Source organism: Ursus americanus, chromosome 4 (genome assembly GCF_024610735.1).
Source record: "Ursus americanus isolate L20-20 chromosome 4, mUrsAme1.1.p, whole genome shotgun sequence".
In the NCBI taxonomy this organism is placed as follows: domain Eukaryota; kingdom Metazoa; phylum Chordata; class Mammalia; order Carnivora; family Ursidae; genus Ursus; species Ursus americanus.
Genome location: NC_142130.1, coordinates 50,045,194 through 50,056,978, shown reverse-complemented (window position 1 = coordinate 50,056,978; position 11,785 = coordinate 50,045,194). Strand labels below are relative to the sequence as shown.

At 43.1% G+C, this 11,785-nt stretch overlaps 1 protein-coding gene across 2 annotated transcripts in view; it reads left to right on the top strand.

Annotated features, from left to right (window-relative positions):
• The first annotated feature begins 6,025 nt into the window (after nucleotides 1-6,025).
• ALCAM (activated leukocyte cell adhesion molecule) overlaps nucleotides 6,026-11,785 on the top strand; it is a 202,977-nt gene continuing 197,217 nt past the window's right edge. The window contains exon 1 of one of the 2 annotated variants that reach the window (XM_045785287.2): nucleotides 6,026-6,645. In XM_045785287.2, the coding sequence (XP_045641243.1) occupies nucleotides 6,573-6,645 (73 nt within the window). In that variant the 5' untranslated portion in view covers nucleotides 6,026-6,572. The remainder of the gene's footprint in view (nucleotides 6,646-11,785) is intronic. The other variant, XM_045785286.2, reaches the window with a different exon arrangement.

Below are 11,785 nucleotides of genomic sequence, written 5' to 3'. Positions count from 1 at the left end.
TTGCAATGGCTAGTAGGTACGTGACAAAGTAAGTAGAGATAACTCTGGAAAACTTCATGAGAATAATCAAGTTAAAATTTCCTTTAACATATCAAGCGTCTGAATAACCACATTTTGAGTCATGTTTTACTTATTCAAAACTGAAAGAGCTATTTATTTCAGTTGAAAGTTGAAAATATACAGAGAACTTTGAAGAGAAACTCTCAAGTTATAAGGTGAAAATAAACTGGTATACTTTTTGAGTAAGTTTTATGCACCTACTGAAATCACTAATGAATTATAAGAGTTTGATACATGAAGAGTTTTTGACGTTCATTTTATTGTTATAGCTAAGTTTCATGGTTAAATAGCTTAGCAAGACTCTTTCTTCCATTCCTCATGTCTAAGACAAGAAGGAAAATGACTAAGTGGATTTCTACTTTGAAATAGCTATGCATTTCTTTTTGTACCCACACATTGAGCAATCTACTGTCTGAAATAAGAACATAGTGTTTACCATAGGCTTTGGAAATTTTTGCCCTCCTGAGCTCCAGGGATAAATCTTTATTAGCTAGAATTATTGAGGACATGAGTTGCAAGATTTTATTAATACAATGACTGATATTAATGTTAACAATTGAAATTAAACAATAAAATTCAAGGGAATATTTCTTAGTACGATGGATACCCATCTGTCCTCCAATCCATATCTAGAGTGATTTTAGGAACTACTGACTTTAAAAAATCTTGGGGTCAGAAATAAAACAGTTTTATCTTATACCTACATAATCTCTATGACTCTTTAAAATAGTTGTATCTTCCTAGACTTAATATAAATCCAATTTAGCCTTCTGTTTCAATCTTTGTCATCAGTGCATTAACCCAGGTCCTTGCCCATCTCCTGTCTAGTCATTTAGAAATTTTGCTAGTCAAGCTTCTATTCTCAGCATGCTGCCCCCCTTCCCCCCACCCCTGTCCTTTTTTTAAACAAAGAGGCATGTCCCTTTATGTTTTATTCTCATTAATGTCAAATAGTTTTTAATCACTCTCTTCCTCCCATAGATTAAGTTTCTTCACTTTACATTTCAAAGTTTTCACTATGGTGACTAAGACTTGACTCATTCCCCTTGCCTTTCCTAAACTTTAGTCTGCCTAGTTGTGATATTGTGATTTATAACAAGAAATACGTATCTGGTCTTGGACCCATTCCAGTCACAGAGCTCATAAAACCCTTGGAATTTTTTAAGCGATAAGAGTGATAAAGGTGTCTTTTGTTATGTTAAGGAATTACTTTGGGAAAGCCCTGGGGTAATCTAAGGAAGGAGGCTGGTTGCTAGGAGACCATGTGACTAGAGGGTTGGAACTTTTAGTCCCACCCCTCCTGGGAGGAGTGAGGGGCTCAGAGACTGAGTCAAATCACCAGTGGGCAATTATTTAATCAGTCATGTCTGTGTAATGAAGCCTCTACAAAAACCCAAAGGACAGGGCTTCTAGGTTGTTGAATATGTGGAGATGTGGGGAGTTGTGTGCTCAGAGAGCATGAAAGCTCTGCTTTCCTTCTCACACACCTTGCCATAACGTATCTCTTCCATCAGGCTGATGGTATCTCCAGAGAGATACTGTCAGAATTGAGTTGAACTGTAGGACGTCCAGCTAGTGTCTGAGAATTGATTGCTGGTGTGGGGAAAAAAAAACTACACATTGGAATTGATACCAGAATCATACTAGTCTAATCATTTAAGATCCAGTTGAAACCCCTTTCATCTCTTTATATCATTCTTCTTTATAAGTTTGTTTCAAGGTTTATGTTCTACAAAAAATAATAAAATAAAACAAAACCCAGCAACCCAACTCTTTCTCATCACTTACCATTCAAACATAAATATTTATAGAGTGCTCAGTGTATTTGCAAAGTATTAGGTAGAAATGTGTAATCACCAATGGGGAGGTGGGGGGAAGAAGGTGAATTAAATTTGTTGCATGCTCTTGAACTGCATACAAATTTTGTTCAAAAACTAGGATGACACACAGAGCCCTGTGATATAAGGTGGTAGGAACAAATGTCACAAGTCTCCAGTGCCATCTCTGGTGAAATTTCATTTCCAGTGAGAAATTGTTTACATTAGAACAATAACAACAAAAAATCATCTCAACTTTTCAAATGTTCACATGGCTGACTTGACTATGTTGTCACATACTGTTGGTTAATGTTTTAATAGAGGGCAAAGCGTCCTGGTCTGAAGCTTAGGGGTCCTGGGTCCTAAGTTCTCATCTCAGTGGATTCTAAGTACTGTGCTGTGTCACTGCTTTGAACATACTGTCCTGACTGATTTCTTTTATACTGACGATGCAAAACTCTTTTCACGTTCTTGGTAATGTGAAATATGTTTTTCTCTGGCTGAACATTGTTCATTTTGTCTCTTGTAGTAAGAAGCACCCAGCATGATGCTCTGATGCATGACTAAACTGGTAAATATTATTGGAGTACTATGTATTCTCAGTTGTAACAAAAGCAATTGTGATCCAGATGCGGCTGGAAAAGTTCTTCCTCTTAAGAACAAGAGAAGATGGATCCAATCCTCCATTCCCCAGATTTTGAAGGACAAAGACTCTCTTCGCTACATTATTTTGTGGGGCTTATATTCTCAAGTTCCTTAACTCTGAGTTTTTGCTTATGGTAAATGATTTCAGTGTAGAAATGGCCTTGACATCTCATATGCACTGTACCTGGCTCATACAGATAGGATGCACTGCCTGATTAGTTAATTTCCCCAAGGAAAATGTGTTTGAGTGTAGGAGATTTTATTAAAGTTTTCAGAAAATGAAGAAATTTATATCTAAATCAAGCCTCCCAAACAAAAAAAAAAGTCATAAATTTGTTGTTAGACATCTCTGGTAAGCAAAGTGGATAATGGTGAGCAAAGTGGATAGGGATGAAGCTCTAAAATCAAATATGTTTTCCTCTGGCTGAACATTATTCATCTGACCTCTTGTAGTAAGAAGTAGCCATTATGATGCTGTGATGCATGACTAAACTGGCTGGTAAATATCATTGGAATCATCTAGAATCAAAGGGCCTGGGGTAGAAAAGAGGCTTTACCAATACTCCGAATCATTATGTGACCTTCATGTCTCTGGGCTTCAGTTTCTTCATGATTAAAATGAAGATGCCAACAGCACCTACCTCATAGGATTTTTTTGGGGGGGAATTATTTCATTAGTTCATATATATTGCTTAGAATAACCTAACATACTGTAAGTGATCAATAACTGTAACTAATTAATTAAAGTATATTTAGAAGCCTTCAACCATTTCCAACTCATATGATTTAGTCCTTGTCCCCTCCTTTCTCTATCTTCCCTTTTACTCCCCTGTTAAACTCATTTTTTTTTTTAAAGATTTTACTTATTTATTTGACAGAGAGAGACAGCCAGAGAGAGAGAGGGAACACAAGCAGGGCAGTAGGAGAGGAAGAAGCAGGCTCCCAGCGGAGGAGCCCGACGAGGGGCTCAATCCCATAACGCAGGGATCACGCCCTGAGCTGAAGGCAGACGCCTAACGACTGAGCCACCCTGTTAAACTCCTATTTATTTTTATTATTTTGTAATTCCTATTTTGATTTTTATTATGTTGTCTGATATAGAGAGTAGTATGACCATCCCTTTTGTGGCCTTAACTATATATTAACTAATAGCCCTTGGAGTTACTGTTAAAAGTAGCTTATCAAGGCATTTTCCTAAACTCTGACATATTCCTCTGTAAAAGGGACTCTAAAAGCAAGTGACTCTACAAATATGTATTATACGTACACATATGTGTGTGCATATATGTTGCTTTCAGAATTCCATACATGTGCATGGATGTGCAAAATATTTTTAATGTATAGAATATATTTTGATCCAATCTAGCTGTACACCTTGGTACTCTACTATGTCATCAGACTTTAATTATGAAAGACTTTTGTTCAAGGTCGGTCACTGAGTAAGTGCAGAACAGAGATTTTAGCTAGACTTGGACTACTCTCCAAAGCCAGAGCTCCTTCTATTATACCTAGCCAGTTATTTGTGTGATCTCGGTTAATCCTCACCAGTCTCAAGAGGGTGGCACTATTGTTACCACTTTTTACAATTAAAGACACTAGGCTTTGAGAGGTTAAGTGAGTTGACCAAGATCATGCAGCTAGTAAATGTCAGAGCCCAAGTCTGTCTGTCTTTTACAGATCTACTTTTTAGCAATTATGCTGTTTTAACTCCCACCCCAAAACAAAGGGGGTCAGGTAGACAGAGTGGGGGCCCCAGGTTGAATATATAGTTAGGATGATTTGTTGTAGTAGAAGCTACTTAAAGTTGCTGTTAAAAGAAAAACAATTTCCTGAAGGAATTCTAGGAGATCCCTTCGGAATGCTAACAATTCAAACTTAGCTTATGAAACACTGAATTAAGAGGCATCCACCTCCCAGCATTAGCCTTCCTATTGGTTCACAAGATGCAAATAAAATGTTAATGTTAAATCCAAGCAGGAAAAACTACTTATTTTGAAAGGAAAAATATAAGAGCTCTACTCTAGAATACTGTTGCTATAAAGAGAACCGGGAGGACAAGACAGGCAGGCTTTTGAGAAAAATCATAACTGAAGATGGAGCTTAATAGTTTCCAGCATAAAAAGATAAAAGAATTCAGCGATCACTGTGTGTGTATATGTGTGTGTGCGCGCATGTGTATGCTTGTTTTAATAAGCTTCTCCTGCCGCCAACTCCCCTCACCCCCATCTAGCTGGTGACTTGAAGCCTTCTGATGAAAGCGCAGCATGTGACGATTACTAGTTGGCATTCTCTGCTAGAGACTAGCCTCACACAGGGGTGACCCTGTGATGCACGAAGGGCTATTTAATGCCCCGGCGAAGTGGTTCAGGGACCACGATTTTATTATGCTTCCGGGATTAGAGTTGTGATCCCGCATCCCTGATTTACAGCCACTTAGGGCTCCGACAGCTCCACCCCGGAGTTCCAGAGGAAGGTACTCCTTCATGGTCTCTGTCTGATCCGAAAAAGACACAGCTTCCCGATGTTCCGCCTGAGAGATGGTTTAATCTTTAGAAACTGCCAGAGAAGCCTGTCCATCTGCTGGGATGCCTGGCTTTCTGGAACGGACGAGGAGGAGCTTGGCTTTTAAAATGAGTAACTTGAGAGGATTTTCTGTTTGTAACTTAAAAATCGCCGCTTAATTCAAAATAAAAAAAGACGCACGCTCTGGCAAGTAGACACTGGGAAAATCCGTGTGACGAAGTCTGGTCTAGAAATTCCTCATTTAATTTCCCCCGGGAAAGAGTAAATGTTTTCTATTTGGTACCGGGCAGTCGACTCAAGTGATCTGCCTTCAAAAGAAGGTGTATTCGAGAGGTGGGTTGGGGGGAGGAATTAGCCCAGTATTTGGATTGCCCCCGGCCGAACAGTAGCTGTTCCAGTTAACTCTCAGGAGACGAGAGTCCACTTCTGCCACCCCCTCCAGACTTTTCTTCCTTCTCCGCTCCCGCCCTTAGACCCAAGTCGCGCCCCCCTCTCCGCCTCGGTGAATTCTCCACCCCCACGGTCCTGCCCCACTACTCTTCATTGAAGATGGAGGCTGCAACATCACCGCCGAATAATCCCTGAGGAGCGAGCCACTGGAATAGGAGTCTGGGGCAAGCGTTTTTTGAACCCTGGCGAGGTTCGGCGGCCACCAAGAAATAGCAGTCCGCACCGAGAGGGCGAAGGTGAACGCACTGGAAAAAAGCAGTCCCACGGACCCACCCCAGCGCGCGCGGCTCCTGTGTCTGCTCCCTATTGGCGAGCGCGGCCCCGGGGGCGGAGCTACAGGAAAGCCCCTCCTACTCGGGGCCCAGGGATCCGGCGAGCACCTCCCCCGCCAAGTGCCAGAGCCGGACTCGGTCTGCGACTCGGTCCTGCAGCGCCTCTAGGCTGCAGGTCGGTGCTCCAACCACCTGCTCGGCGCTGAGTCCTGGGAAGCGGGGAGGAGAGAGGAGGGAGGAGGGAGGGAGGAGGGAGGAGGAGAAAGGCGGCTTACACACGCCTCCCAGTCCCTCCACTCAGCAGCCCGAAGACCGCTGCCGCCGCCGCCGCTTTCGCTGCTACCGCTCTGCCACCTGAGGAGACCGCCTGGACTTGCCGCCCGTGTTGCCACCCTGGGCGATTCCTTCTTAGCACCGGGCTTTTTATGCACACTGCCACTACCATTATTATTATTATTCCAAGAAAAGGAGAATAACAGACCAGCCTAAAAGAACCACGTACACCTTTCCGAAATACTCAAGTGTCTCCAGGGAAGAGAAGGTCCTCGGTGCCGGGAGGAGCAGCCCGGGGGCCAAGGGCAGGTGCTGAAGGGGAGGGAGGAAGAGTTGGGGCACTGCGTGGTGGAAAGTTGCTTGCGGCGGAGACCCAAAGGTCCAGCGCCCACAGCCCAGGGGGGCGGTGTGTCTGGGAGAAGCCGCTGCCCCTGCGTTCGGACCTGCGAGCTCGCGGGCAGCGCGGGGCCGGGGACGACGCCCCCTCCTGCGGCGCGGACTCTGTCGGTGGCCCCCGAGGAGGAGGAGGAATATGGAATCGAAGGCGGGCCCCTCCTGCCGTCTAGTCTTCTGCCTCTTGATCTCCGCCGCTGTCCTCAGGCCAGGTGAGCAGGCGCCTCAGAGCAGCCCCAGGCCGATGTGGGCCGGGGGTAATTTCCTACGTTCCCCGCCGGGGCCTCGCACCTCCGGGGCTGTGCGCCCGGGCGTTTGGGGGAGGTAAGGGGACGGCGGTGCGGGCACAGAGCTGGCCCTGGGTTCAGTCACCTGTGCCGTACGTTTGGGCCCGGCCGGTTGGCTCAAGTTTGGGCAGCGACTGGGGGCATTGGGTAAATCTGCAGGAACTTTGGGTGCTGCGGGGGTTGGGGCTCCAGGGGCCGGTGGGAAGGATTCTTCTGGTTCTCTCCCCTTACCCTGCGGCTCCCGCCCAGGCGGCGAGACCCTGCCCTCTGACAATTCCAGAGCCTAGGCGGCGAGACCCTGCCCTCTGACAATTCCTTCAGTCTCTGGATATCAAACTCCACGTCACTGTGCTCGGGGCAGTTTTCCTTTCGCTTAGCTCGGAGGCAGTAACTGCCCGCACTTTTTCGTATTAAATCCCCTGGTAACTTCCCCTTGGTGAGAGGTGAAGAAGGGAGGGGTGGAAGAGAAAGGGAGGACTTTGATCACTCCCTTAAAAACCTCGAACAGCTTAAATCGTGGTTTGAACGCCCCTCCCCCATTGTCTGGGTGGGTAGTGAGTGTAGGGGTGGGTGGTGGTAGGCACAGAACACAGCCTGAACTGGAATTTGCAGCCAGGGTTTTGAGACCTTAGTGAGCGATTTGTGGATTTTTTAGGACCTGTGATTCAACCTCGGTTTTCAGTTATGTACTGAGCCTCAGAAGAAAAATAGGCAAAATCCCCAATAACTAAAATATCTAGCCGGGAATCCCTTTCCTACCCTAGGGACGGCCCCTGGGGCTGTCATCCTGAGACCCACCGGTCGGCTGACGCGAGTTGGTCCTTACAGGGCATCTTGTATGTTCGCCATCGGTTGATGGAGCATCAGGTTCATTTTATCACTAGACGTGAGGATTTTTTTGGAATTTTTTTCTCCCTTTGAAGTTTATCTCTAGCCCTTCGTAGATAGACATTTGCAAGTGAAACTCCTACTTCCTGGTGGGTTTTTTTTCCCCGGCTTCTGTTTGTTCTCGTGCCCTTTTGTTTAGTTTTTATTAAAGAAAGACTCACTTCCCTTTAGCATCTCTAATTTCTGCACGTCCCTTCAGTTGTTGGCAAACTGAGGCCAAAAACAGGTTTGAAAGCCTCTGGATCTCTCCCAGGAAGAGAGGGAAAGTGAGGCTGGGGGCTAGAGTCTGAAGATCACAAGTGTTTGTGAACTGTGTCGGCTAGTGGTGGTGGTGTGGGGGAGGGGGGTGCCCTCTCCGGATCTCTTTATGATAAAGTTACATTTCTGGGTGAGGTAATGAGCTCACCTGCGGTTCTGAGGCTAGAGAAAGAGGCGTCTGTGACAAATCTCTGGCTCTGGGGCGGAGCCTGTGAAACGCGAGTAGAACCGGATTTAAAGCAGGTGGGGTGGCTAAGAACACCCGGTGGTGGGAAGGGGAGACCCCCTTGACTTTGGCAACATTGTGTATTTCACTTTTTCAAGATCCCATTGTCCGATGTGGGAGGGAAGGGTTCTCACTCGGGAGCCCAGGGGAGAGGAGGGTTGATGGGGTGAGGTCGTTAGTAAAATGCAAAGATCCGCCCTCCCACAGTTGGTTTTCATTTCAACCCTCCCGTAACTTTGAGAGTGCAATCTCACCTACACTCACACCCCGGGACCACTCGCACACGCCCAGTTCCCTTTTCCGTGCGGTCGCTTTGCGATTTATTTTCCGTTGAGCCACCTCGGGGGACAAATTTTTCCTCACATGTAACTGCTAAAAGGGGAAAGCTTCCGCTTTCAGACTTCCTTCTGCGTGATTCTTTTGGAGCCGCAAGCTCGCGTTTCCAGCCAGTACCCGGCTGCGCGCTTTCGGTGAGCTGGGAGTGTTCGCGCCGCGCTGCCGACCTCGGCTGATCCGAGGGTCAGAAACCTCAGCCCCTCCGATCAGTGGTTTCTTTGAATTTATCAGGCTGGCATATGTGCGGAATTCTCGGTGCCGTGTCACCGTGTTTTAAAAGAAAGGGTAGCACTAAAAGCCCCTTGTCCAGACTCGGGACACAAGTCCTGCAAGGGAAGTGCGCCTCCTTCGGAGCGTCAGCATAGCTGAGCCCGGTGGGGCCGCAGTGCCAATGGCTGGCTTAATCAAAGACGCTAACTGACTTACCCGCCTGCAGCCCTTCATTTCCGGAGCACTTTTCCTACTCTGTGTGGGTGGAGATGTAGAGAACAGAAATTCGAGTTTGTGAAACTGCTCCCGCAGGTCTTTTGGTCTGTAGTCTCCACATAGTTATTGATATGGTTTAGGCAAGACATGTTACCTGTTTTGAAGGGAGTGGGAGAATACGCATGAACCACAGAAACTGAATTCGGAGATAAAGGCAATGAAATAAGTGCTCAACATCCGAGGAAACAAGAATCTCATTATCCTTGTAGAAAGAGCGTCAGCCTGTGGTGACATTTTGTATTGCTTTAAAAAATGCTTTCCTTGATTATTTACAACAAGGAGGTGGGACCCTGCAGTTAACTGTTTCTTCTCTTGGGTCATTTGTGTGCACCCCCCTCAGGATTTTTTCTTAATTTCTCACTGATACAAGGTTAATGCCAAGACATAAGCACACTTAAAGTTTTTTTCTCCCCACAGTGGGATATTAAGTTCTCAACACATTGAGTTTTACCTCAGTAGGCCTTGGGGAAAGCATCAACTCAGATAATGCCCTTGCAGACTGCCTGGTGTGGGACTACCAAAATTTATTAATTTAAAAACTGCAAACTGCTTAGTTGCCAGTAAATATTGCTTTTTCCTTTATGATTTATTTAATCCAATAGCAATTTACAACTTAATGGGGTACTATTTTCAGTAAACTGCTTTTCTAGGCTTGGCTCAGCATCATTCATCTTTGGGCACTTGAGCAAGTTATTTCACATATTCGGGCTTCTGCTTTCTCATGTGTAAGTAAAACAATGGACTAAGGATCTACTCTCTGAGATCTCGTTAGCTCAAAATTGTTTCTAGTGACCTAAGATAAAAAACTGATTTGGGCAAGGCAGAGTCATTATCCAGTTGTATTTTTCTAATGCTTTCAGACAGACTGAATGGATACAGTTCATATAAATTGTGTTGCTAGAAAACGTCAGTGGAACCCAATTTCGTATTTTCCATCGTTTTTCCTACTTGTATAAATCTATTATAATATCTTGTGCTTACTCCTCCAGGCCTGAACAGGTCTATTAAAAAAAGAAAAAAGTGTGGTAGAGAGAAATTAGTCTCTCACTGTCCTGGGAAAAAAAGACCCCAACAGTGGGAAAGATTTTTAGGTCTCAAAAAACCCCATTAGGGTAACCCATTCCTCCTGGAAGATTGCCTCTATTTAAACTGCGTATGTGGTTCCTAGAATGAGATGTTAAGTGATGGTTGATGCTAATATGTTCCTGTGACAAAGCCTGTATGTACATCCCAAAGATGCCCCTAAACAAAATAGTTGATTTGCAAGGTGGTTTTAAGTGCAATATAGAAAGAAATAGAAAATAGTAAAGTTTTACTGTGACTTTAAAATCTATACAAATGCAAAATATTTTTGTGACAATTCCAAACTTTTTCCGACTTTTTAGAAAATTCAACCTAGCTTATCTTTTTAAATAGAATTTTGGAAGAGAATGCTTGTTTGCTGTTAACTTATTATAAAGAGGAAAATCAATAAAAACCTACTTCAGTAGTCTTAAGTGTTACCAGAAATTACTCTTTTTTATTGGAGTGAACACTCATGTGTTTATTTTTCAGTTACTCCATATAAGAATGTTCTGACTTTGGGAAAGCTATTTTTCTGTTCCTTCTTATTTCCCATTTGTAAAATTTTCTCCATTTGTAATGCATGGTTCTGATTTTGATGAAACTAGTAATTCCCTTGCTCAGCATTTTGAATTTTTCAACTAAAACATGCTATATTAATTAAGACTTTTATTATATTGTTAATAGAAAAACACTATTACATTTAATTATCACAATTGTTTTAAGTCAGGCAAAAATGTCTGCTTTTTTTCCCTTTTTTCTCCTTTTTCTTTTTTTCCCCTCAAGTTTTCATGTCACTAAACATAGGCCTTTGTAAAATTGAGCACTAAGTTGTCAGCATTACTTGGTGTTAGATGGCCGTATTTTGTCATACAGTATCTTAAATGCTTTATAATCACCTTGTTTCATAGTCTTAAACACATTTCTTTCTATTCTGGCCATTTATTTAGTAAAAAACACCAAAGAGTTCTAGCTCTCTGAAGCTGTTAACTCAGGCAGACACATGCATATATATCCCAAATATGCAGAAAAGCAACGTAAGTGCAGCTATGATGAAATAGCATGTATATGGGGCCTGGGTGGCTCAGTCGGTTAAGCATCTGCCTTTGGCTCAGGTCATGATCTCAGGTTCCTGGGATTGAGCCGCGCATTGGCCTCTCTCCCTATGTGATCTCTCTCACTCTCTCTCAAGTAAATAAAGAAAATCTTTTGAAAAAATTTTAAAAATAGCATGTTCACATAAAAACTTGAATTTAACTTTCCTAGTCAATTTTATTCTTCATTGTTAGGTTTTCACAAAGGCCCATTTCATTTCTTATACATGAATGTATGTGGCATATTAAGAAATGAGCTAACTCACTGGAATATTAAAGGAAGTTTCCTTAAGAGTGATATATGATGACTTAATATTTATTTATTTATTTACTTACTCTTGGATATCAGCTCCTTTTTATTTTCAACAAGAGATAAAAAAGGACTGGAAAAATGTTCATTTATATTTCTCATTTTTTTAAATTGGGGTAGAATTTTCCCTATGGAGAACAAAGTCACGACTAACATGTCTTTTATATTTAAGAAGAGGATATTATAGACTATTGGATAAGGTTAAATCCTACAGTTATTGCAAGTATCCTTATAGTGTACAAAGTATTATTATATATTTGGAGTTACTAATATTTTCCACCAGTTGATTTCTCTCTTTAAATAACAAAATTTGTATGCTTCCCTGCCCACCTTATTACTAGATGTAATATCATATATATTTCAGCTAGGACTAGTTCCAAATGTGCTGTGGTATTCGGTAATTGT